The following is a 22,844-nucleotide window of genomic DNA, read 5'->3' on the forward strand; positions in this document are numbered from 1 at the left end:
ACCACTGTTTTCTGATTGGTCTATTGCGGGGGGGGCGGGGAAACTATGCCTCTTTTTCGTTTATCTTGTCCACTTCTCTCTTATTGGCGTCTCCCCTTCCACTTTTTAATCTGATTGGTCTTTTGTAAAACAAACAAGCTGGCAAACTGATTGGTTGAGCTGACACCCTTCTAACCAATCGTGGGACAGCTTTCCTTCGTGTGGCGCAGGATGTGCTGATGGCAGATGAGAGCTATGCTGGGATTGGTTCTTCTCCCCTCCCCCTCCTGATGACGTACACTCTTGGCGTCGACTGGCTGGACCTGAATTCGCTGTAACCAATCAGAGCTTGCATAGCTCTGGCGGGTGTCGGGCTCCGTGGGCGGCAGAAGAGAGCGGGGCTGCGATTGGCTTTGGGTGGCTGGTGTAGCGATTTTGAATTGCAGGGAGGTTGCTCGGGCCGATGAGCAGGTAAGGGAAGGAGGGGGCGAGCCGAGTGGCTGGGGTGACTGGTGACTCCCCACCCGGGGAGCTCAGAGGGGCGGGTCGGCTGAGGCCAGGCCAGGTCACCCCACCCGAGGGGGGGGTGCAGAGAGAGAGAGGGCGAGGCGGGGCATCTCTCCTCTGGGTGAGGGTGCAAGGGTGAGTCGCGACGGGGGTCCGGGGTTCTGGGGAGGGGGCCTGCGGGGAAAGCGTGAGGGCTTTCGGGGGGCTCCCAGAGTGATGCATGCCCTGCTAGGCTGGGGGGTGTCCTGCCGCGGGGAGGCAGTGCAGTCTAGGGTCCTAGTCTCAGGGCCCTGCCCTGGGTGCTGGGCACGTACACAGGAGAACGGCAGAGTTATGAGCTGACCAGTCAACCACACACACCTCATTGTGGCACCTTAGAGACTAACCAGTTTATTTGAGCATGAGCTTTCGTGAGCTACAGCTCACTTCATCGGATGCATGCATCCGATGAAGTGAGCTGTAGCTCACGAAAGCTCATGCTCAAATAAACTGGTTAGTCTCTAAGGTGCCACAAGTACTCCTTTTCTTTTTTCTTTTTACGAATACAGACTAACACGGCTGTTACTCTGAAACACACCTCATTGGGAACCAGAAGTACACAACCAGGCAGCAGCAGAGACCCCTCCCCCTCCAAAAAAAAAAAAAGCAGCAGCAAATACAGTACTGTACTGTGCTAATCGTAAACTACTAAAAAGTAAAGGGAAAGCAGCATTTTTCTTCTGCATTGTAAAGTTTGAAAGCTGCATTAAGTCAACAGTCAGCTTTAAACATTTGAAAGAACCACCACAACGTTTTGTTCAGGGTTACGAACAAGCTCCATTCCCGAGGTGTTCGTCGCTCTGAGGTTCTACTGTACGTAGTAAGACACGGAGCTTGCCTCTAACTAGGCAAGACGGACAAAGGGTGGGAGAAAAGAAGGATTTTGTTCCCATTTTACAGGTGGAAAAATTGAACCCAGTGCAAGCACCAGTCTGGCATCTTAACCACAATAAAATTCTTCTCTAATGAATTTGAGAGGAGAATGGCTGCCACGTGAATAGAGTCAAACTAGCTGTAATAGTAGCCATGGTACTGTGGGACTTCTTGCTGCAAAGGGTCCCAAATTGCTTTGCGGATCCCCATGCATACACTAGACCCATGTCCATTTCACTCTAATGATGAGAATGCAAATTAGTGAATAGCAAATGAGTGAACAAACATTTTTTCAAATGAGAGACAATGCTTCACTGAATACCTACTGTTCATTTGAGATTGTGATTTAATTTTAACTCTGATACAACCTAAAAATGCATCCGATGAAGTGAGCTGTAGCTCACGTAAGCTTATGCTCAAATAAATTTGTTAGTGTCTAAGGTGCCACAAGTACTCCTTTTTGTGAATACAGACTAACACGGCTGCTACTTTGAAACCTAAAAATAATTACAGTGCATTTTGTAAAGGGAAGAGATTCTTTGTTATGAGGCCTGACTACAGCTGTCTACTCTTAAACTGATCAGTGTGGAGAGATGGCTGTTTGCATAGGGATTATTGGATATGCAAATTACTAAGGTTTTTCTTTGAGTGCTTGCTCATGTCCATTCCATATTAGGTGTGTGTGCTCAACACATGCATTGGTTCTGGAAGTTTTTCCCTCAGCAGTATCTGTAGGGGGCCAGCTCTGGTGCCCCCTGGAGTGGTGTCCACATGGTGCGGTATAAGGGGTGCCGCCAGCTCCCCCCACCCTCAGTTCCTTCTTGCTGCCAGTCACGGTGCTGGGACGTCTGCTGCTTCGGCGAGCGTTGTTTCGTTCTCTGTTCTTGCAAACTTTGAAAACCTGTAATATAGTTGTATATAGTTAGTAGTTTTCTTAGTTACCTTTAGTAGCAGTTCTCAAACTCTTCGTTAGTCCTGGACAGGATCAAGCCAGGGTTCGGGGCATGCCAACCCAGGCCCAATGCCTTCCTACTGTCATGGTCAGGGAGCCTGATGTACGTGTTCCCTCCGATTCCACTCATCACCAGGGTCCTGGCAAAGATCAAAAGAGACAAAGCGGAGCCTTGGAGCAAGCGGTACATTTTACATAGGTCCTGGATATATTATTTTTCCATATCTTGTGCAGAATTATATGATGATTTCCTCTACCAAATCTATGATTTTGTCTTCTCTTCCCAATATCCCTTATCAAAAATTCCACCATATTCACTCACATGGGGTGGTTTAAAATGGGAGAGTTTAAAATGTCAGTTTCAACGTCATTCTATCAGCTGTCTTAACATGTACAAACTCTGTCCAGGTGATCACAGGAATACTTTAAAGGAGGTATTAATTTTTTCATGCGTCTAAGCATTACTTCTATTCAAACAAGACAATTCCAAATATCTTGAAGTGGGATTATTCACATGCATCCCTTCTTTTTTTCACCTTTTTGCGGCAGCTCTGCTCTTTAATAAAAGCAGGATTATACACTCTTGTAGAGTGATTTAACTGCTCTTGAACGTGGCTCCCTAGAAATAATGGCAAAGAATAAGCAACGCCGGCGGAAGCTGCGGGCCCGTGCAAAACTTCTAATGAACAAGAAGGGAGATGTCAGTAAACTGCAGTGCTTGAATCCTCTCCCTCAAAGGTGAGCTCACATTACATTTAGTTTTCTCATTAACCCAATTCTCATAGGTCCATTGCTAGTTCCAAAAAGTACACTGAATCACAGAAATTGGAGATGGAGGAGACTTGTTGAGTCCCATCTACTTCATGGCCTGGCTGCTGCAGAATTGTTCCCTCTTGTACATCTTCCAGTGTCCTTCCTATCCAATCTAATTTTAAATGCCTCAGAAAATTGGGCTTGGAAAAGAGTTATCACAAAATCTCAGTAGTTGGAGCCTGAAAAAACCTGTTGAGAAGATCTTATTCTTTTGTCAGGACAGGAATGTTCCCTACAGTGTAACACAAATTTTCCTACCATCCCCTTCCCTTGCACTGATGTTTACTCCAAACTCATCTGTTACACTGACACTTCTAAATGACCAACAGGCTGACCACAGTTACATTTTTGTATGGCTAAAATGATTTACTTACTTGTAAAGATAAATTTGAAATTTTCTTCCACAGGTTATTGGATGGTTTTCCTCCAAATCCCCCCCACAGCCAAAGCAGCACTTTCTGGCCATTGGCCCTCCCAAGTGTAAAGGATGCAGTAAGGCCCTTGGCAATGACAGCATCGTCTTTGTACTGGTGGTGCCAGAACAGTGTTGCACAGGTATGTTTTCTAAATCTCTATTTCTGCCTGTCTGAGATCACATGCACAAAGTGCTATGGTATACTGCACCTAACTCCAAAATTAAGGTGAAAATTCAATTGTAGCTATTGGAGAATCTATGTCTAGTGAAAGGTTTGGAAGGAATTATTAAGGTTCAAATGGGAGGTATCTGCTAGGGGAATAGGTATGGTAAAAATGCCCAAAATTAAGGTGACATTGAGATTGTATGTGAAGTTGGAGACTTTATTGCAATATCTGGAGGATTTGCAATGACCTAGGACCCAGCTTGCAACTCTTAATAGCCTAGGAGATGTGAGTGCATGATCCTGATGGGTCGGACAAAAAACATACTGTAGAATTCAAAGTTAAAATGGGAAACTTTATTGAGAATCTGCAGGACCACACCTTTCCAAAGAAATGTGGTCCATCCTTCAGTTTCTCATGGTCTACCCGTTTGCAGCCACCTGCAACATTCAGAATTAGCAAATAATAAGATGAGATCTTCTGAATGTAGAAGGTCTGCTTTTCTGGTGTACTCTGTCCAAAGGATGGGAAAGGGAAAAAATTAGACCAGATTTGAAATGGCCTGTCCATGTTGTTTCATGCCACTGAATACAATCAGAAGAGTTTCCACTGACTTTCAGTGTGAGTTGTGCTCCCAAGTCCCTTAGGTGCTTTTGATATTTCACCCATTGTGTTTAACTCAGAAAATCGTCCTCTGGTTTCTTTGTGATGCTTAGAGTTTTGAAGTAATCAAAGACACCATATTTCCTTCACGACTCTACCTGCGGCAACTGAACATGCTGAAGCAACAGGTGGAAAAGCTGGAAATTGAATTTTCCAGACTACAAGGAGTGATCCAGGTCAGTCACGTGTTAGTCCCATTAGCAGTGTGATTTTTCTCGTATTTGCTAAGCTGGTGGTTTTCAATCTGGGGGTCCACAGACTATTTCTAAGATTTCCAAAGGGGTTCACATCTCCATTCAAAACTTCTTAGGGCTCCACAAAAAGGTTGAATAACACTGGCTTAAGCATTTAAAGATCTGTGGTCAGTGATGGAGACTAAAAGACCCGCTCAAACAGGTTGAATAAGGCCCTGATCTGGCAATGGGACTCTGTGTGCCAAATGATTATACACAGAGCCCACAAAGTGCCCAAACTGCAAAAAATAGAGTAATGTTTTGCTCCATCTCTCCATCTTCCAATGACTGAAGATGGTGTTTGCGACAATGGTAGGTAAAATATTTTTAGAAATAAATTTTTTTTGTTAAAGATCTTCACTGTTTTGGCTATAATGGTTGTTAGTAATTTTCCATAGTAAAAGATGCTGTTGAAATGAAAGCTGCAGCCTTGCAACTTGCTCCATTCAGAAACCACTATGTCTATATAGAGCCCCTCTCCCCCAAATTTAGGGGGCTTCAGGGAACTGCTGAAATGGAAGAAGTTGCAGGAGTGGGGTCTGAATCACTGGTCAAACTTTTCTGCCTTTTAAAAAATTCTCCAGCCCATAACATTCCCTAACGACAGAGGAACTGTTATTATTATGGTCTAAATATGTCCTCCGATGATGGTTAGTAGAATATAATGGGGTCAGACACTACATATAAACAAAAGTAGGGAATGCTCTCTAAGTTTTGATGATCAAATTAATTTAGACAATGAAGCTTGTGCCCACAAGTCACAGAGGTGCTCTTGAAAATCCCACCCCTAATATAGAATAGAATTGCTAGAGAAATGTATAAATTCAGATTTGGAAATTATAGGGCCCATCTTTTATTTCTTTAGCTCAGTGGATCTCAAACTTATTTGATCAGGCCCCCCTTTTTTTGTATTTGTAGTCATTTCCCCTTCCCTTCCCCCAAAGTACATATACTACCACCCAGCTCTGCAGGCAGAGCAGAGTGCAGTGGCTGGGTGCCCAGCTCTGAAGCACAATAGCAGCAGACTTAATGCCCCATTGCCACCCTTAGTTCTGCGCTGCTGCTGCTACCCTGGGGTTCCCCACCACCACTAGGTGAGGAACTGGGGGGGGGGGGGGGGGTTGAGCACGGGTTGCCTCCCGGTGAGATATTGAGCGGGGAGGGGGAAAAGACCCCGGGTGGCAGTGCTCTGGCTGTCGCCTTTATCCCCACCTCCTGGGTGTACACAGCCCCTCTGCATGAGCACCTGCCACCTGGGGCTGACACCAGAGCTCTTCAAAAAAAAGAAAAGCACGCTGGTTTGACAACCACTGCTTTAGCTCCTTTCATTGCAAATCACTTCACGTTCCCTACGCATACAGCATCCCTGAGGCTGGAAGGCAGGACTTAGCCGGCTGGATGATCACTCCAATAGCAAAAAGAAAAGGAGTACTTGTGGCACCTTAGAGATTAACCAATTTATTTGAGCATGAGCTTTCGTGAGCTACAGTATGCATCCGATGAAGTGAGCTGTAGCTCACGAAAGCTCATGCTCAAATAAATTGGTTAGTCTCTAAGGTGCCACAAGTACTCCTTTTCTTTTTGCGAATACAGACTAACACGGCTGTTACTCTGAAACTCCAATAGCAGGCACATCATGGACCTGGCATCCTGGATCACTAAAAGTTATGAATTCCATTCCCTAAACATTCCTATTCTTTAAACAGTTAATTTAATATTCTATATTTTGTCTTTTTTTTTCTTCTTCTCAGATGAGTGAGACTGTTGTTAGTTCCTCAGAAAACTCTCCTTGTCAAAGGTGTAATAAACCATTACTAGCTGTTCCTGTCTGTGCACAGATCGGCTTGGCAGACCCAGTATCCCTGCCTTCTGCAGGAGTGCTGCAACCTGCATCTGCCCCCCCCGCTCCACCTCCACCACCTCCGCTTCCTCCACCACCTCCACCACCTGCACCTATACTACTCAAAAGGGGCAATAGCACAAAAGCACTTCAGGTAGGGAGTAAAAGAATTATTGTATTTCTTCAGTTGGTCTTTGATGGATTTTGGTATATAGTGAGGGAAATGTGTCTTATGAGAACCATACAATTTGCTGATTTTACCCTTCGTTCCAACTTCCCCTTGTTTTCAGGCTACATCAGTAAAAGATGGGCCCATACAAATAACTCTCAAGGATCTCCTGAATGTGAAACTAAAGAACACACAGAATTACACAAAAACAAACCAGGTAAACCAAAGGACATGTATAACTGGATAGTGCTGTTCTGGGGCAAATCCTGCCAGCTATCAAACCAATGTCTTCCAATGTGTATTGGTGGGAGCCTCATGCAGCAGTTGTAGAAACCCTCTATGCTGGGTAGCCCAGCACCATAGGGGCTCTGTGCACACTGGGGATCTGAGTGCAGGATTAATGGTTCTGCAGAGCAGATACAGCAACTCCTTTGCTTTGGTGTGGAGAAAGATTGCTCTCAGTGCATAGTCCAATCGGTTGGACTGTGCACTATACCCAGGATTTGTGTCTTGAAGTTCTGTTCTAACAAAATAATTCCTGGTTTCCCAGGACCATATCAGAAATGCTTGCCACTAATGGCTAGGGCCCTACCAAATTCTCGGCCATGAAAAACACATCACGGACCGTGAAATCTGGTCTTTTGTGTGCTTTTACCCTGTACTATATAGATTTCATGGGGGAGACCAGTGTTGCTCAAATTTGAAGTCCTGACCCAAAAGGGTGTTGCAGGGGGGTCACAAGATTATTTTGGGGGGGTTGTGGTATTGCCACCCTTACTTCTGCACTGCCTTCAGAGCTAGGCAGCCAGAGAGCGGTGGCTGTTGCCCGGGTGCCCAGCTCTGAAGGCAGCGCCCCGCCAGCAAGAGCGCAGAGGTAAGGGTGGCAATACCACACCGTGTCACTCTTACTTCTGCGCTGCTGCTGGTGGCGGCTCTGCCTTCAGAGTGGGGCTCCCGGCCAGCAGCCGCCACTCTCCAGCTGCCCAGCTCTGAAGGCAGCGCTGCTGCCAGCAGCAACGTAGAAGTAAAGGTAGCAGTACGGCAACCCCCCCTACAATAACCTTACAGCCTCCCACACACTCCTTTTTGGATCAGGACCCCTACAATTACAACACTGTGTGAAATTTCAGATTTAAATAGCTGAAATGATGAAATTTATGATTTTTAAAATCCCATGACCATGAAATTGACCAAAATGGATTGTGAATTTGGTATGGCCCTACTAATGGCTTACTAAACAAACATTTGCTAAGTCAAGAAATCTGTATTGTTGTTCAGCCTCAGGTGGTGTACAGCTGTAGATCTAATGAAATCAGTGGCAGTTAGGTGCCTAAATACCTTTGAGAATCTGGGTTGTAGAGACCAGAATCATATTCCTGATCTTTCTTGACTTCTGCAAAACTTCTCTTATTCTCATTTAGAGCCATGCATTGAATTTTTCAGGCCACAGTTTTAACCAAGGCTAGTACCTGTACTCTGGTTAGCTGAAAAATTGCATTTGACAGTTAAACTCTCAAACATTCTCCTAAAAATAAACTTAAGCACCACCTATTATTCCTGCCTCAAGGAATATTCCATTGAAGTGCTGAATATATGCTATGCCCTTTGATCTTTTCCAGCTCATGTCTGTGATGTTTGTTTTAAATCATTTATGCATTCATATTCTTTGCGTATATAGTTTAGTTCTAGACAACACACTTTGGGGTAATGATGATAAATCCAATTCATAAAGTAGTTCAATGACTATATTACGAGAGATTTTAGATTTCAGCTAATAATCATAGTTATCCAATCTATATAAACCTTCAATGCTGTCTGCAAACATTGAAGGAAATCCATCCCTTATGTAGAGTTCATTCAGAAACTTCAGTGGGCTCACACCAAAGTTGAATTTGGGCTCATCAACTGATTAATCCTATCTCCAAATCCGCAGTAAGATCTATGAGTAAATATTGTTATCCTAACTTTGCAGAGGGGAATTTGAGGCAGAGTGGTTAAGTGATTTGCCCCATGGCCACAGAGAGAGCCACGGTCAATACATGTTGTGTTCCTTTTTAGTTTAGGGTAATAGCATCTAGCATTCCTGTAGCTTTATGAATTTTAACCATGTATGGATATTTTTGCTTGTACAATGTGTGCATAGGAGTCTTCTATAAAATGGCTATTTTTGTCCACGGTACGTTAAATCTTAATGACTCAAAACAGTTGATGAGCCACAGTGCACTAAAAACATGCAGGGTATAAATATTAAATAGATTGTATGTTCTGTGGGGTGTTTTAAAATGTATTTTTGATAATATTTTTATTTTTTAATTTTAGGCAGGATCACCAATGAAGAAGCACAGGGCATTAATTACAGTCTCAGATTTACAAAGCATTAATCTGAGACCTAAATCCAAGCTCCTACAAGCTCCCAGTACAAACCTCCTAATGTAAGGAACTTTCTACATTCTTTGATGTCAAACAGGGAAAAGATGGTATATGTTCAGAATAATCATCATCATTGATAGTACTTGAAAAATATGTTGGTTTTAACATTTTGTTGTTTTTTATCAGCACTCCCAGCAAAAATCAAATAGACCTTCGAAAACATCTTAAGAAAGTCAATATTCAGAGGTAACTTCGTTTCTGTTTTCTTTTGTTTTTTAACTAATCAGAAATCTAAGAATAATCCCCTTTCAATTTTTATGATCTCTTCAGGAGTCCTGGTGGAACTCCATTAACTAACAAAGAGAACATGGAAACTGGCACAGGATTGACTCCAATAATGACACAGGCACTGAGGCGCAAATTTCAGGTAAGACTTTGCGTTTAAGTCGGTTTCTTGTTGCATAAAGTTTGGTCGGAGTTTTAAAAGCCCAGGATAAGATATTGCTCCAAAATATTATTTATCTAGCTCTAGAGCTTGGCAGTGGGAGGTGAAAGCTCTTGGTGTGCCTCATGCAGCTGAGCCCATAATTACTACTACTTATAATAGTGACACTTATCTCTAATAAAACTTTCCCCCATAGATCTTAGTGGTTTATAAAGGAGGGTCATTATTCCCATTTTACAGATGAGAAAACAGCCATAGAAAGGTGATGTGACTTGACCAAAATCAACCAGCAGGTCATGGGCAGAGCTGGGAGTAGAAGCCAGCTGATACCCAGACCACAGAAGACTGATACCCAGTCTACTGCCTTGTGCTACCTACCACTTAGTTAATATATGTTCAGTACTTTGAGAATGTAAAGAATGCTAGAAGTGCTAAATATTATTTGTAGCGTACAAAACAAACTTGAATCTTGGAATTTAATTCAAAGCAAAACCTCGTGCTCAATTAGATGCACAGCAGCAGCATTACAGAATTCTTCATAAATATGGCCCCTGCATCCTCCTACATGTGGGGAAAACTCTTGCAGAGTCTCCCCCTGTGTTCCCTTCTCCCTTAGAGTTCTTTTCTCATAGGATTTTAAAATTTAGGAGGAGGAACTGAGGTGATAAGGGTTGGATGGCACTTCTATAACTTTATTCCAAACATTTGGGGCTCACGTGAAGTGGAGCTCATTTAAAGTGCTGCTTTCCAGATGTCTCTGAGGCTCAGTGGTTACAGGAGTACACCCCACAAGTGGGAATACGCAGAGGTTCTCAAAGACTATGACTATCATGGTGGTAAGCAGCTTTTTGGGCACCAAAAACCAATAAGCTAAAAATACGACTGCTGCTGACACTGGAAAAAAACCTGATTAAAAATGTTATACATGTTAGGAATCCTCTTAGGCTAGATGTTCATTTACACTTAGGATGCAATGAATAAGAATTACCCACTATGTAATTTGTTACTGAAATCTAAATTCTAACTTGGTTCTTATTTTAACAGATGGCTCACCCAAAGACTCCCTCTCCAGCTCGGTTACATACTGCAAGCAGCTTTGAAGAACAGAACTAGACCTGTGCTGCTATATTTTTATGTCAGTTGAGGGTCAGGTTGCTACTTGTCTAACCCCAATTTTATATCACTGGGGGGTAAAGAATTTGTTATTTTAAATAAGTTTAGCACACATAAAAAGTGCCATTTTGATGGTCCTCAAGAGGGAAGTCTTCTATCCACAGAAGGTATAGCCTTCCCCAGAATGTCCTACTGTGCCTCGGTCTTCACACTGGGGTACCTCTTCAAAGGATGAGAAGAGAATGAGGTCTTCTTGGTCCTTTTGAACATTGACTTCTGAAATTTCCAAAAAGTGTTGTCTTTTTGTGATAGAGATGCATATGTACTTGGAAGTAATTTAAATTTAATGTTGTTTGTCTTACATTTTTTTTAAAGATGATTTTGGCAATATTTGTAACGTTAGAGGGAAAAAATTCAAAAGAGGGAAGTGATTTAAGACTCCAATGTTCAAGTAACAAATAGGTTTGCAAAAGTTTTATAAACAATAGTTATGTGGCTCAATAAGACAGTATTATTACTGTTTTCCAGCATGTACCATTTTGGCTTGTCTTTACATTAACATACCCAATTTGAGACAACACTGTTTAGCGCCAGGGGACTGGAAGTGAGGAACTCCTAAGTTCCTGACTCTCCCACTGACTTGCTGTGTGACCTTGGGCATAGTCACTAAATGTTTCAATTTCCCCATGTGCAAAATTTGGCTTATGATACTGACCTCACAGGAAAGTTGTGATAATTAACTAATAATATTAATGAAATGCTTCAAAATGGAAAGCTCAGAGGTCCTAACTGGTGTTATAGGAATGGAATGAACATGCTTGGTTCCTAAACAAATACATAGTTACTATAAGTCACCTTAAACTCCTACTGCCAGTATCCAGTCTTGTTTGTTATAATTATTACATGTTTACACTGCATATTTTCCACCAGTGATTACACATTTCCTATTGTACTAACTTGAAACTACACCACTAAAATAGCCCTGATCATTCTTTTTATATATAAAAATAAACATGAATGTTGACAGGCTGGAGTTTATTTCCTGTTAATTGAATATGCAAACATAGGTGCTAGAACTAGGGGTGCTGCAGCACCCCCTGGCTTGAAGTGGTTTCCATTATATGCAGGGTTTACAGTTTGGTTTAATGGCTCTCAGTACTCTCACTATAAAAACTGTTCCAGCACCCTTGTATGCAAAGTTTCAAGGGGGAAGGAGCTGGAACAAGTGGAAATGCCCCTAGAATTCCACTTGATGTGGCTTCTGCAAGTTGCAGTAGAAAGATCCATCAGACCCCTTGCTCAGTTCCATAGCCTAGAAAGGTCACCCCACTTTTCCTTGGAAGGGCTTCAGTACTAATCAATTGTTTGCAGGATGGTTTTAGAAGTTGGGCTCCTGTGGGTACATATTTCCTCTCGGTTGTGGGTGATTTGAAGGAGAGTTGCTGGGTGCAAATCTCCTGGCATAGTCTCTCTCCTCGTGGTGTTGCTGTTTGATTGGGGATAACCAATCGGCTCCCTGAACGACGTCTTCCCTAGTTTCCCCCATCTTTTTCCCTTCCCTTGGCACCCACCCAACCTAGCAACCCACGTGGCTCAGGAAGCAGAGTCTGAGGGCAAGGGGAGGGCAGCTGCGCTGCGCCTGCTCAGCAGCGCCCAGAGTTGTGAGCATGCGCAGGAGCACCAGCGGCGTCTCGACTTACCGCGCATGCCCCGCTGTGGCGCATGCCCAGTAGCTCCGAAGGTAGTGTGGCCTGCTGCGGCGGCGATGACCGTGCCGGTGAGCCTGCGGGAGCTGCTGCTGGCTGGCGGCGGCGGCGGGGCGGGCGCCCCGGTCCCCGCCCCCGTGGAGGAGGAGGTGGTGTGCGTGGTGGGCATCTTCGGCAAGACGGCCCTGCAGCTGAGCTCCGAGAAGGCGGCGCTGGTGAGCACCGTGTGCGACCGGCAGGTCTTCCCCCTCTTCCAGCGAGAGGGCGCGGGGCCGGGCGGGGCCGAGCCCGAGGCCGGCGGGGAGCCCGGGGCCGGCGAGGAGGAGGCCGCCGCCCAGGACTACAACCTGCTGCAGGCCTATTACAGCCAGGAGAGCAAGGTGCTGTACCTGGTGCTCACCTCCATCTGCGACACCCCCCAGCTGCTGCAGGCCTGCAGGGACCTCAGCGCCGGGGACGCCAGGGTGCCGGGGCTCGGCCACCCCCCTGGCGCCCCGCTGCCCCACGCCGAGGCCCATGAGTTCTGGAAGCACCAGGAGAAGCTGCACTGCCTGAGCCTCCTCTACCTCTTCTCCGTCTGCCACATCCTGCTGATGGTGCACCCCACCTGCTCCTTCGACATCACCTATGACCGTGTCTTCAGGGCCCTGGATGGGCTGAGGCAGAAGGTACTGCCCTCCCTCAAGGCTGCCATCAAGGACTGCCCGGTTGGCAAGGAGTGGAAGCTCAACTGCAGACCGTGCCCACCCCGCCTCCTCTTCCTCTTCCAGCTTAATGGGGCTCTGAAGGTGGACCCCCCACCGGGCAGGGGGCAAGATCTCTGTGGCCAGCTGGAGAAGCCCCCACCCAAGAAGCATTCACCCAAGAGGAGGTTGCAGCATGCCCTAGAGGACCAGATCTACCGCATCTTCCGTAAGAGTCGGGTGCTGACCAACCAGAGCATCAACTGCCTTTTCACTGTGCCTGCTAACCAGGCCTTTGTCTACATTGTGGCTGGTGGGGCCCAGGATGGAGAGGACCCAGTGGCCATGCTGCTGGAGCAGCTCAGGGGCAACTGCACAATGAAAGAGACCGATTCCTTGCTGGCATCCACCTTGGCGGGGCCCAGGAGATATCAGATGATGAGACATGGCAGGCAGCAGCTGTCCTTCCATGTTGAGAGTAGCAGTAGCAGCTCCAGCTCCTCTGGGCAGTTGGTGGACTGCACCCTCAAGGAGTTCCTGTGGCAGCACGTGGAGCTGGTGCTAAGTAAGAAAGGCTTCGATGATAGTGTGGGGAGAAACCCTCAGCCCTCTCACTTTGAGCTTCCCACATATCAGAAGTGGGTTGCTGCAGCTCAGAAATTGTATGAAGTTGCCATTGAGGGGAAGGATGATGACCCAGCTTCCCCCACTGGGGAACTGACCTCCAAAATCATGGGAAGCATCAAAGTCTTGGAGGGGTACCTAGATATAGACACCAAGTTTTCTGAAAACCGTTGCCAAAAGGCTCTCCCCATGGCCCACAGTGCCTACCAGTCCAACCTGCCCCACAACTACACTATGACAGTTCATAAGAATCAGCTAGCCCAAGCCTTGCGTGTGTACAGCCAGCATGCCCGGGGACCAGCCTTTCACAAGTATGCCATGCAACTTCATGAAGACTGTTACAAGTTCTGGAGCAACGGGCATCAGCTGTGTGAGGAGCGAAGTTTAACTGATCAGCACTGTGTGCATAAATTTCACTTACTCCCCAAATCAGGTAACTAAGCTCAGTTATGTTAGGATCCTTTTGTAGTTTACAAGTTTTAAGCCATAGGAAAACATTTTATCTGACTGGCCACTGAATTTTAAAACTGGCTTTATTTTAAAATAAATACTATTAAGTACAGTAAATCATAGACTCTACAAATAGGTCTTGTGACTAATGTTAATGTTATGAAAAGTGAAGGAATGAGGGGTTTAGATTCCATTTTTCTGTTTATTGAAGGAATAGTTATAGCAAAGGCCATGTTGCCTAATCCTGATTGGGAGTTACCACTCCCAGGAATTGAAAATAGTTGAGTTTCCATGATCTGTTCAGTCCTTGCTGTCTGTGCAGAGACTGCCAGTTGTGGTGGTGGTGTATGCAATATGTATTCGTGGGATGGGACAACCAAACTCATTTCATAGAGGACAAAAAACAGTAATCAGATGGTGGTAACAGGTGTATTAGAACTAGTAATCTAGAGGTTAAAGGCTCCATACCCTATTCTCAGTCATCACTTTCCCCCCAAATGTAACTTTGATTTAGAACCTCCCCCCAAACTAATTGCTACGTGGTGTGAATAAGGGTTGCAGGATTGGACTCATTAATTACTTGGGTTCTCTCCATGCTAGTTGGACATATGTTTCCTGCTAGGAAGGATGTAAGAAAGATGGTTTCCTAGGGAGGTGCAAACACTATTTTAAAGTAGAGCCATACTGTGCAAGGAATAGAACTTTCAAGGAATATATATAAATAGCCAGAAGAACCATTTGTCCTTTCAAGCAAGATCTGGTAAGTGTCATAGTTAAGGCCTAGCTGCACCTTTGAACCTGTCTGAGTGCATCCCCTCATGTGTTAATTCTCTTGCCTTCACCTGGTGAAAGGACAACATAATTTTCACACTCTGAGATCTGGTCACTGGGCTACAGCATCCTGTGTGCCACCCAGGATTACTCTGCAGGCCTGACTGGTAAACACAGTGACCCAAAACAGCCATTCAAAACAATGTATTGTTTTATCTTAACAGTAGGACAAGGCATATCAAGAAAAAAGGATTTCAACACAATAAAAGGCCTATATGCATATTTGCCTTACCTAAAGGCTTAGGTAGTCCTAGTTTATTCCTGAGCCCTTTGCCTTTAGGGATTGGGGTTCAGTCTACTCCCCAGCAGTCTTTGCCTCATTTTTTCCTGTCCTTCAGAGACCATCTTCTTATCCATCCAAACTTAATTGTTGGAGTTTCCCCTGCTTGGATCTCTCTATGGGGACTCCCAAGCCAGATTGTTGAAATCAGCTTGGTCAGAGGTAAAATTTAAACTAAATGATAGTTGCATTGTCTTTTAAGTATTGATAAATGGGGGACTATCTATCCTCTGCTTGAATACCCCTTGCAGTCATATAGCAAACACAATATCAATCAAATGGGTGGGACATAAATTATTACATAGCAGCTCCACATCCTGCACAATAATCAATTGGCAAGAAAGGCAGCTCAGTGTGTACAAAGGGCCTTTGTAACTAGTTGTATAACAAACACAGGGAAGGGGAAGTTGCATGGTAAATTGGCAATTTTGGAAAGTAATCGGGGTGGGGAGGGAGTGTGAGGGATCATTGCAGAAGAGGGTTGAAGATAGCTAAATTATACAAGTAGCTCTCCAGATGGGGTGAAGCAAACTCCAATTAATCTTGTTACTTTTTCAGGGGAAAAACCAGAGCCAGATAGAAACCCACCAGTGTTGTATCACAACAGCCGGGCTCGCTCCACTGGTGCCTGTAACTGTGGGAGGAAACAAGCACCCCGGGATGATCCCTTTGATATCAAAGCAGCCAATTATGACTTCTATCAGGTAATCATTAGCTTTCCATTTTTGCTTCAAAAGGAAATATTATTTATTAAGCCATAGCTATGCTTGTGCTGTACAGACAAGGCACAGCTTATCCTAAAGAGTCCACAATCAAGTCACCTCTTAACTTTTTCTTTGGTCTATAAGTGTCTATGGGTGGGGAAGAGAAAAAGTGATTGAATGCGGAAGCTAGCCAAATTCAGACTAGAAATAAGGTGCACATTTTTAATAGCAAGGGTAATTAACCATTGGAGTAATTTGCCTGGAGATGTGGTGGATCCTCTGTCACTTGATGTTTGTAAATCAAGACTGGATATCTTTCTAAATACATGTTTTATAGTTTTAACAGAAAGTTATGGGCTTGATGCAGGAATTACTGGGTAAGATTCTGTGGCCTGTGTTATGCGGGAGATGATGCTAGATGATCATAACGGGTCCCTTCAAAATCGGAGCCTAGGTCTGAGACAGACAAAACAGTGCAGACACAACTAGTACTTAGTGTTCCAATAAGAGTTAAAGCTGGCATGGGAGTACTGCACTGCCTTTTTTAAAATGGTCTTTGCGTTAGTTTGTTTTAAGGAAGGATTTGATGGAAGAAAAGTGAGTCCTCTGACCCCAGGGAGAGAGAGACCTAAGTGAAAAGGGGGCATGGGAGAGAGCCTAAAACTCCCTTATATGTAAATATTACCTTTTTCTTATCCTGCTCCTGTAAGACCCAAACAGCTTACTCCTATTGCCTTAACAGCAGTTGAGTACTCAGTACCTTGCAGGATCAGACCCAAGCCATCTGAATAGCTTGATGAACAACCTATTCATTTTCCATGAAAGCAGTAAAGTATGGGCTTTTCTACAATTACAAATTTGTACCACTTTGACTATACTAGGATAGTTAAAGCAGTACAATTCCCTACCTTCTAGTTAGGGGTTCAGCAATAATAGTATTGGTTGTGTTTTTTTGCCAGAAGCTGGGAATGAGCGACAGGGGTTGGATCACTTAATGATTACCTGTTCTGTTCATTCCCTCTGGGGCACCTGGCACTGGCCACTGTTGGAAGACCAGATACTGGGTTAGATGGACCTTTGGTCTGACCCAGTAGGGCCATTGATATGTTCTTACAGTATCAAGGTGCTTATATTGGTGTAGCTTATAAGGGAAGGTGTAAGGCACCTTTATACCAATATAACTTTATCCTCACTAGGGAGTGCACTGATTTTTAACTGGTTGTGTAGAAAATCATACCCCTAACCAAAATAGTTATAGTAGCACAAAAACAGTGTGTGGACGAGGCCTAAGCATAACAGTTATGTGCATAGTGTCTGTAGTTCATTCAGAAGTGCGCTGGTTCCCACTTCACCAAAAGAGAGCCTCCAAATATTTGCTTGAGGCTAAGTTGCATTGATTTGTTAATACTATAGCTTATTATATTAAACTGCATTCAGTTAGTTTTGTGATTCAGAGCTATGTGAACATTGAGACTACAGATGACAAGTTAACTGTGTTCCATCTTTCACAGCTGCTGGAAGAGAAATGTTGTGGGAAACTGGATCACATCAACTTCCCAATATTTCAGCCGAGTACACCTGATCCAGCACCAGCCAAGAATGAGACCTCACCTGCCCCTCCAGAAGGAGAAGCTGAAAAACTTAAAGAAAAAGAGCCTCAAACCCAGGGAGAAAGCACCAGCCTGAGCTTAGCCCTTAGTTTGGGTCAATCGACGGATAGCCTGGGCACCTACCCAGCTGATCCTCAAGGTGGAGGAGACAATGCAGAGACTCACGGGCAAGCATCAGAGTCTAAAAGCGAGAAGAGGCCGAGCTTGGTAGATCGGCAGGCATCCACTGTTGAGTATCTTCCTGGCATGCTCCATTCTAATTGCCCTAAGGGGCTTCTTCCCAAATTCTCTAGCTGGTCACTGGTCAAACTTGGCCCTGCTAAGGCTTATAACTTTCACACAGGCTTAGACCAACAGGGCTTCATACCAGGAACAAACTACTTAATGCCTTGGGACATTGTCATCAGGACAAGAGCTGAAGATGAGGGAGATCTGGACACTAATTCCTGGCCTGCTCCTAATAAAGCTGTTCCTGGCAAACGAAGTGCAGTTGTAATGGGAAGAGGAAGGCGGAGAGATGACATAGCTCGAGCCTTCGTTGGATTTGAATATGAAGACGCCCGTGGTCGGAGGTTCATGTGTTCAGGGCCGGAGAAAGTCATGAAGGTGATGGGAAGTGGGCCAAAAGAATCAGCTATAAAAGCCCTTAATTCTGATATGCCCTTATACATCCTCTCATCAACTCAAGGACGAGGACTTAAACCATATTATGCTCAGTTTATAAGACTCTTTGTTGTGGTGCCAGATGCTCCACTGCAGATAATACTGACACCTCAGGTAAGAAATTAAAAATAGAATCTAGCTATTTGTAAGTGACTGTAGGAACTGCGAAATGTAACTCTAAAAAGTGTATTAAGAACACTTATTGTGGGACAAAAAGACACACAAAGGAATGTAGGATCGTTTATTGTTGCAGAGGGTAAGAGTAGATAATCCAAGAATTTCCTTTCAACCTGAACCAGGATTTAATTAATGTTTTTTAGGTCAATCCAAATTGGTACTGGCCAAAAGTTGTTGGATTGTTGCCACCAAACCCATTTCACATAGGCCAGTTTTAGTTCAGAAATTCTCAGCAGACAGACGACATATAAACCACCACCTCATTGGGAATGCTCCTTGATATGTTCAGCCAAGGACTGAATGGGGCACGCCGTGTCTCTTCTCATTCTTTAGGGAGAGTCCTCACAGATCAGGTTTGAGTACAGTGGTGGTGTGGGGAAGTTTGCTGTGTAGTTGCAAATGCTGTACATGTTCTGTAAACAAATATTTCTTGAGTCTCCAAGGCTGTTGTGACTTTAGTATTTGTCAGCCTAACTTTCTTCTTAATACACATTTTATCACAGATGACATAGTAGGGTTCCAATAGGTTGAAAAGACACTTTAAATAATATGCCACAGAAAATGCACCAGAATAATCTTTTTTTTAAAAAGAACTGCTGAGCATTGGGAACATAAGAATTAAATTAAAATGTCTTCAAAGAAAAATGGTAATTCATGGCTAAGATGGATTTTTATCTTCAATTCTTCTCTGAACTCGGGACAGAGAATCTGTAGAATGAAAAAGATGTAATTTTCATCTATTTCTAGATGCTGAGAAAAGGAGATTGATATTTGAAATTGATATGTGTGCCACTTACTTTTTTTTTAAAGTAATGAAATATGAACAAGATGTGTTTTCCAGTAGTACGCTGTCCTGGAATATTACCATTTATATAGCACTTTGTAAAATACGGCAAAAAATTTTCATTTGTTGGTACCTAAAGTAAATAATACAGCACCACTGAAATGCAGCCAGCACACAGTATGTTTATATCAGTTGTGGGGAGAAACCATCTACTTCCCTAAAGTGCTCTGGGATCATTCATATACCCATGTTGAAAAGAGATGAAATCAAACTGGAACAGAAAAGTGCTACCAGAATGCTCTTGGGAATGGGAAGCCTATCTTATATGAGGAGACGAAAAGGTGTCTTGTTCAGCCTAGCAAAATTAAAGCTGAGAGGAAATATGATTTCTCTCGAAAATGCATTGGGCGTGGGCATCAGGGATGGAGAAGAGCTATTTGAGGGCTGTAGTTTGGAAATTTACAAGGTGTCTGATCAGAGGAGTGAGGTCCTAGAACAGCCTTCCAATAGGAGTAATGGGGGCAAACAACCTATCTAATTTTAAGATGGAACTTGATAAGTTTAAGAATGGGATTGTGTGACTGATTTGCCTGTGATAGCAAGGGACTGGACTCAGTGTCTCCAGACGTCCCTTCCAGTGCTGTATTCCTACAAAGCAAATCTAACCTGTTTTAGAGAAGACCTTAAAGACCCACATACTAAATTGTTTTTTGATTTGCAAGTTCAAGCAGCAGGAGCAATGATTAAAGCTACACACAGCGGTGAAAAGGCACCAATTATATACACAAAATGCAGTAACTTCACTTCAGTGGTTAAGATACAGTTTTGAAGCCTAACCTTTCAGACTCGCATTTAACTTCCATGGGTTTTGCCTGTGTATGAACTGCACGATCAGGCCCTAATGGTGGTATTTCAAAATTCCCCTTTAGGGGCAAATGTGGATGAAATGGCAAGGAAAAAGCTAAATCAACTAGTGATACTGATACCCATAAGTGATATGATTTCTAAGGCCCTTGTCCACCATGTGAAAATCTAATATGCTGAAGGAAACAATTACACCACATCAGTTCTTGACCTGGTTAAGACACCGCTCAGTCTTCTAGTGCAGTTGATACCAAACAATATTGTAAGTGCTCTTGAATCGTGCTACAGTCCTGAAAAATCCAAGGTGGAAGAACAATTTGAGTCACAGTTGAAACAGTTTAATCTTGTCTGCACTACACAGATGCAACTGGATACCTAAATGTAGATTTTTTTTCAATTTTTTTTTTGTAGTGCGAGACAGGGCCTTAGTGATCTGATGCCAAATCTGCTATCTTAAATTCAGCATCTTGATCACACCGGGGTTTGAGACTTTTCCTTTCTGGAAAGAACAGCATTGAAATGCGCTAAAGAGGCTTCAAACCTCATTTTAGTAGAGGCTTATTAGACCGGTGTGGATTTAGTTATTTGAGAGGGTTTTATTCCAATAGTTTGATTTTATCTTTTAAAGCACTTAACATATTTCCTACTCTATTGTTTCTCAGGTTCAACCAGGACCTCCGCCTTGCCCTACATTTTACCCTGAGAAACAGGAAATAACCCTCCCGCCTGACGGACTGTGGGTGCTGCGATTCCCTTACGCTTATGTGACAGAACGTGGACCCTGTTTTCCTCCTAAAGAAAACCAGCAGTTAATGAGTTATAAGGTTGTTCGAGGAATACTAAAAGCAATTACACAATAAGAATTATTCTGGTACATTGGTCCTGGTTTAAGGTGACATGTTTTCTCAATCCAAATTATGGATTTTGATTCCTAACTGTTGATACTTAAACAGTAATCACTGCTTGGTATAGTGAAACCAGTGCATGTAAAGTGAATAGGGTCCACATTCAGAATAAAGATCTGAGAATCAAAGTGGAGAAAGGAACATGGCAACTTTCTCTGTTTACCTATTCAGTTTTCATATGTAGAAACCAGCGACTTTTAATTTATCTTTATGTCTGAGCCTGTGTCCCTACATGTTTTGATGAGTCAGCTGTGTGTCCCTAATTACATATTTAGGAATTTACATTAAAATTACCCCTGCTTGGAATCAAGCTGTTTACTTGTCAGATGAAGACAGTGAGAAGAGAACCTTTTTCTGACTCTATAACCTGGCTTTTTAAATCAAAAATACGGACTCTTATTGTGTTATCAGAAACTTTGTATTTGAGTTTTTAAAATGTAATTACAGATATCTTTTGTCATTTTTGGATTTGTCCTCTCAATTCCATCAGAGCCAGGAACCCTGTTCATTCAGGTCAGAAATATTTTTAATTTGCTTTTTTAAAAATATGTCTACATTCGTGGATCATACAACCAGATCTTGTTTTTGAAAATTATCTATCCAGTGCCATAGCTGTGGCTATAAGAAATCGGCTCCTACAACTAAGTCAAGGTTAGGTGTGCTTTAAAAAAACAAACAAAAAAAAAAGACAAAATACTGACAACTGAAACCCATTCTAAAACAAGTTTAAAAATTAAAAAACAAACAAAAAAGCCCTAGTAGCATATATCAAAGGGTTAGAATTTCTCTCAGTTTGCACTACTAGGGCAGTTAAAGCACAGTATTGGAACGGTGATAAGTGAGTTCTTTTCCCTTCCAAATATTTGTCATGTTAAGTAAATTACTCAAATGTCTGCCTCATTTTCTGAACTATAAGATGTGGATAATACCTCCCTCGCTCCTTGAGGGCTGCTGTGTGACTTAATGCATGAAAATTTAGAAAGTGCTTTGAGATCCTGGAGCAGAAGACTTAAGGAGGAGTCAGATTACTAAATTGTTCGTGCTTCTTCATATGGTGATTGAATAGAGAAACATCAGTGAGAGGAGAAGAATTTGCATACACAAACTGAAATGTTTAGACTGTTACTGGAAGAAGAGGAAAATTCAGCTGGAACTCAAAACAGCTGGAAACAATTGATGGTGTTTGTAAAATGCCTGCACAAATATCATATGTGAAAGGCACTTGTGGAGTATAACACTTAGGTACAAGAATACAGTTGTAGAGAGATTAGAGCAGCTGGCCCACTAGAAGGCTCTTCTGCCTCAAATAACTCTGAAATGAATGGCTTGGTTTTCAGAGTGTCAATCTCATATTCAGATTGTGTATATGCTGTCATTGATCATAAATTACTGAATGTTAAAGAAAGGTAATCTGTTTCATTTGAGGAAAAAAGTGGAGTGGAAATATCTTATCAAGGATAAAATGGTGCAGATTATGTTGTCTCTGTGGAATAACTGTTTACTGAGATTTTGACATAATTGATAAATTCATAAATGATCAGTATGGGAAGACTGGGTTTAATGCAGTTTTACGCACATTAAATGGCCAAATGCAGCTTGCTTCCAAGTCAAGCAAAAGAACAATAGATTTTTCCTTAATACTAAACTCTTAATTTCCTATCCCCTCTCCATTAATTTTAAATGTCTAATTGTCTGAAGTCTATCAGACTTTTGGATCTTTATCCCAGTTTTGGCCTCAATATGTGGGAAAGTTTGCCTCTAACCTCTTTTAGGTGGTGTGAGAGCTGGGGCACTTAAACTCCAGGCTCAATTGAAGATTATGATAATGTAATAGGCACTGTAGGTCTCCCTCTATAAAACAAGCAAAACATTACACACATTCCTGAGTTTATGGTGTTTATTGATCACACCTGAACTATCGGTCACATTGGTACTGTCCTTCAAAAAGGAAAGTTTGACAGATTATTTTTGTTGATCCCAGAAACCAT

General features: G+C 43.1%; 2 protein-coding genes across 5 annotated transcripts; both read left to right on the forward strand.

The window, feature by feature from the left end:
* Nucleotides 1-323: 323 nt before the first annotated feature.
* PRR11 (proline rich 11) lies at nucleotides 324-11,552 on the forward strand. 4 transcript variants are annotated; one of them, XM_074974495.1, is made up of 11 exons: nucleotides 403-450; nucleotides 2,372-2,534; nucleotides 2,974-3,088; nucleotides 3,571-3,718; nucleotides 4,459-4,581; nucleotides 6,390-6,632; nucleotides 6,769-6,864; nucleotides 8,967-9,079; nucleotides 9,204-9,263; nucleotides 9,348-9,444; nucleotides 10,507-11,552. In XM_074974495.1, the coding sequence occupies exons 3-11, from the start codon at nucleotides 2,979-2,981 to the stop codon at nucleotides 10,573-10,575; spliced, it is 1,059 nt and encodes a 352-aa protein (XP_074830596.1). In that variant the 5' UTR covers nucleotides 403-450; nucleotides 2,372-2,534; nucleotides 2,974-2,978; the 3' UTR covers nucleotides 10,576-11,552. The 4 variants fall into 4 exon arrangements, with proteins under 4 accessions (XP_074830597.1, XP_074830595.1, XP_074830599.1 ...); XM_074974496.1 differs by lacking the exon at nucleotides 2,372-2,534 and having other exon boundaries at nucleotides 324-450; XM_074974494.1 differs by lacking the exon at nucleotides 2,372-2,534 and having other exon boundaries at nucleotides 396-450; nucleotides 2,900-3,088.
* Nucleotides 11,553-12,297: 745 nt separating this feature from the next.
* Nucleotides 12,298-22,709, forward strand: SMG8 (SMG8 nonsense mediated mRNA decay factor). Its single transcript, XM_074974493.1, is given in 5 exon segments — nucleotides 12,298-12,326; nucleotides 12,328-14,021; nucleotides 15,708-15,853; nucleotides 17,365-18,240; nucleotides 20,614-22,709. Coding segments are annotated over 5 exon segments (2,943 nt in total). The 3' UTR covers nucleotides 20,812-22,709.
* The last annotated feature ends 135 nt before the right edge of the window (nucleotides 22,710-22,844 follow it).

The sequence above is a fragment of the Natator depressus genome, chromosome 17, assembly GCF_965152275.1.
Source record: "Natator depressus isolate rNatDep1 chromosome 17, rNatDep2.hap1, whole genome shotgun sequence".
NCBI classification, from domain to species: domain Eukaryota; kingdom Metazoa; phylum Chordata; order Testudines; family Cheloniidae; genus Natator; species Natator depressus.